This window comes from Haplochromis burtoni, unplaced genomic scaffold (genome assembly GCF_018398535.1).
Source record: "Haplochromis burtoni strain Fernald_Lab_line unplaced genomic scaffold, NCSU_Asbu1 Contig_237, whole genome shotgun sequence".
NCBI lineage: Eukaryota > Metazoa > Chordata > Actinopteri > Cichliformes > Cichlidae > Haplochromis > Haplochromis burtoni.
In genome coordinates, this window is record NW_024582598.1 from 306,681 (window position 1) to 310,265 (window position 3,585).

At 43.2% G+C, this 3,585-nt stretch overlaps 1 protein-coding gene across 2 annotated transcripts in view; it reads left to right on the forward strand.

Annotated features, from left to right (window-relative positions):
• The window catches only part of LOC102291055 (trypsin-1), a 15,845-nt gene that overhangs the window by 10,502 nt on the left and 1,758 nt on the right, over positions 1-3,585 (forward strand). The window contains exons 5-6 of one of the 2 annotated variants that reach the window (XM_042226995.1): positions 52-153; positions 274-448. The exons of the other annotated variant lie outside the window; for it this stretch is intronic. Of the exons in view, the coding sequence (XP_042082929.1) occupies positions 52-153; positions 274-321 (150 nt within the window). The 3' untranslated portion in view covers positions 322-448. Of the gene's footprint in view, positions 1-51; positions 154-273; positions 449-3,585 lie in introns of those variants that run through there. 2 annotated transcript variants of the gene reach the window in all.

The following is a 3,585-nucleotide window of genomic DNA, read 5'->3' on the forward strand; positions in this document are numbered from 1 at the left end:
AAATAATAATTTCTTGACATCCATCTTTGTTTTCTTTACTTTTATTTTCAGGGTGACTCTGGTGGCCCTGTTGTGTGCAACGGTGAGCTGCAGGGTATTGTGTCCTGGGGCTACGGATGTGCTGAGAGGGACCACCCTGGTGTCTATACCAAGGTAAAGCTAAATAAGTTCTTGATTGTCAACAGCTATGTGAAAAAAAGTTCTCATTGTGGAACTTTCATCATCCCATCATCCTCTTTTTAATAGCAAACCTTGATCTGTTTCCATTCACAGGTCTGCATCTTCAACGACTGGATTCAGCAAACCATGGCCAGCTATTAAGTCCGATCCTTCAACTTCTTTCCGACTCTGCTGCAATTCTTCTATCATTTTAACTCCATTGTTGTTGTCGAGTTCTAAACAACTTGCAGTCAGAAGCCACCTAAATCAATAAAGTTATTCACCTTGACTTCCATTTTTTTTACCTTCTGTTTTCCTACAAAACTGTTTTTTTGATATTTAAAATAGTAAAACAAACATTTTACAATCATATCCTGGAATTTAGGAAGTAGGAGAAAGGCAGTTACTTTGTACATAAATCATCTGAACTGCTGTTACCACTGTCGCAAGACATCATCATCAGTCACTCTTACTGTGTAACTTTACACGTGGCCAGAGTTCAGAATTAAGACAGAAACCAGCTGTAGTGCATGTACATTCTAGCGAGCACTGCACAGTAATTTATAACAATAACATCTTATTTACAACAGTAAACCTACTATTAAACATATTCCTAAGACCTAAACAGCACCTTTTCAAAGCTAGGTTAAGAAACTTTATGCAAAAGTATCCCTGCATTAATTCAATTGTTATCTGCTGAAGTAATTATCCATGTGAGGGATAAATCAATATAATCCCTAACCCTATGGTGTCAGAATGTGTGATTTCTGGCTTTTAAAAAATGTTTCCACTGTACTTTATTTGGACATCACACAGTACACGACATGATTATAAGTCAAAAAGAAATATATATAGTCATACTGCCTGTTTTCTAGATAACTTTGATGTATTTTTTTTTCAGGATATATTTTCATCTTTAAAATGATAACAAATTATTTTAGTAAGAACCTTTAAAAAAAAACTAAATTATGTTTGCAAACATAATTTTTGACCCCTATGAAAAGGCCATCGAGGGAACAGTTCACCCTGCCCGGGATAGGGTTATCGGGGCCCCGCCATGGGGCCAGCCCCGGGGAGGGTGTCTGAAGGCGAGCGTCTGGTGGCCGGGCCCTAGTCCATGGGGCCCGGCCAGGCACAGCTCGAAAGAGGGACATGGGCCCATCTTCCTGCCGGCTCACCACCCGCATGAGGCACTGTAGGGGTTGGGTGCAATGTGAGTCGGGCGGCGGCCAGGAGCGGAGGCCTTGGCGGACCGATCCCCGGCTACCAAGACTGGCAATTGGGACATGGGATGTGACCTCTCTGGTGGGGAAGAAGCCTGACCTAGTGCGTGAGGTTGAGAGGTACCCGCTCGATATAGTCGGGCTCACCTCAACGCATGGCCTGGGCTCTGGAACCAGTCTCCTGGAGAGGGGCTGGACTCTGTCTCAGTCTGGAGTTGCCCCTGGTGAGAGGCGTTGGGCTGGGGTGGATATGTTGTTATCCCCTTGGCTTGCTGCTAGTATATTGGGGTTTCTCCCAGTGTACAAGAGGGTTTGTTCCCTTCGCCTTCGGGTCAGGGAATGGGTCCAGACTGTGGTCTGTGCTTGTGTGCCGAGTTCAGCGTACCCAGCTTTCTTGTAGTCCCTGAGTGGGGCCTCCTGGGGACTCTTTTGTCCTACTGGGAGACTTCAGTGCTCATGTGGGTAACGACAGCGAGATCTGGAAGGGCGTGATTGGGAGGAACGGCCTCCCGGATCTGATCCCGAGCGGTGTTTTGTTATTGGACCACAGTTTGGCCATAACGAACACCTTGTTCGAACATAAGAGTGTCCATAAGTGCACGTGGCACCAGAACACTTTAGGCCACAGGTCGTGATCGATTTTGTAATCGTATCACCAGACCTGAGGCCATATGTTTTGGACTCTCGGGTAAAGAGAGGGGCTGAGCTGTCAACTGATCACCACTTGGTGGTGAGTTGGATCAGGTGGCGAGGGAGGATGCTGGACAGACCTGGCGCACCCAAACGTACAGTGAGGGTGTACTGGGAACGTCTAGCAGAGGTCCCGATCCGCAAGATCTTCAAAGCTCCTGCAGAGCTTCAACAGCATTCCAAGGGAGACTGGGGACATTGAGTCCGAATGGACCATGTTCATCACCTCCATTGCCGAAACCGCTGCACGGAGCTGCAGCCGCAAGGTAGTTGGTGCCTGTCGTGGTGGTAACCCCAGGACCAAATGGTGGACACCTGAGGTGAGGGGAGCGACCAAGGTGAAGGAGTCCTACCGTTTAAAAGCAAAAAGCAAAACAAAAAACCCCCAAAAGAACAAAAAAAGAAAAGAAAAAATTGTTAAAGTAAAAAACCAAAGAGGCCTAAAATTAAAAAAGAAAGAATACTTTATACATATAATATTCACTGTCAACTTATTTTTTTCTCATGGCAGCCTCAATGTCCATTTGTGACTTTAGTTTCTAGGTCATAGGTGCGAGAAGTACACAGCTGTGAGATACCGTCCTCTATTCATCCATTTCTCCTGCTTATCCAGTCACAAATATCTAAATATAGGAGTTATATTTACCTCTATAACCTGACCAAACACATGCACACTAATTTCTGAGAACATGAGCTAACTTTTTATTTCATGTCTATGTTTTTTTTTAACTAAAATCTAAGTGTATAAGTGTGTTTTGGTACATTGGAAAGCCACACGAGTACAATATACACATTATTAGGATTTTCTCAGATAAAACTGGAATGCTAGAATGCTCTCCAGTTATTAGTTATTAAAATTACCAGTTATTATTGTCATAATATATTTGACTGGATTGAAACAATTGATATCAAACAGTAATATATTACTCCAAGTAAATGAACAATTATATGTTAAACTATATCAAATTAAAGTTTTCCTGATATTATAAAACAAAACAATACAATAGTTTACCAGGGGGAGGGATAGCTCAGTAGGTAGAGTGGTGGCCTCATGATCATGAGGTTAGGGTTCAAATCCACTGAATCGCTACCCTGACGTACACCTGAGCAAGGTACTGTCCCTACACACTGCTCCCTGGGTGCCCAATGGCTGCCTCACTGATGAATGGGTTAAATGCGAAGAGTAATTTCCCCACGGGGATCAATAAAGTATACGTTATTGTTGTTATTATTATTAATTAAAATATAGACTGATATAGTTATACTAAAGAATAATGTATTTATGTACATAATTTATAGCAAGATTTTAAAAAGAAAGCCATTCCAATGTAAATCTGGTCTCCAACCCAACGACCCACCAAAGAGATTGGCTCCTCACTGACCAATAGCATTGCTCAGAGAGCTGGGCAGCTCTCTCCGTGGATATAAATGAGAGCTCCAGGTGAAGTCCTCTCATCTAAAGGATCACTCAGCAATCATGAGGTCTCTGGTCTTCGTTCTGCTCATTGGAGCT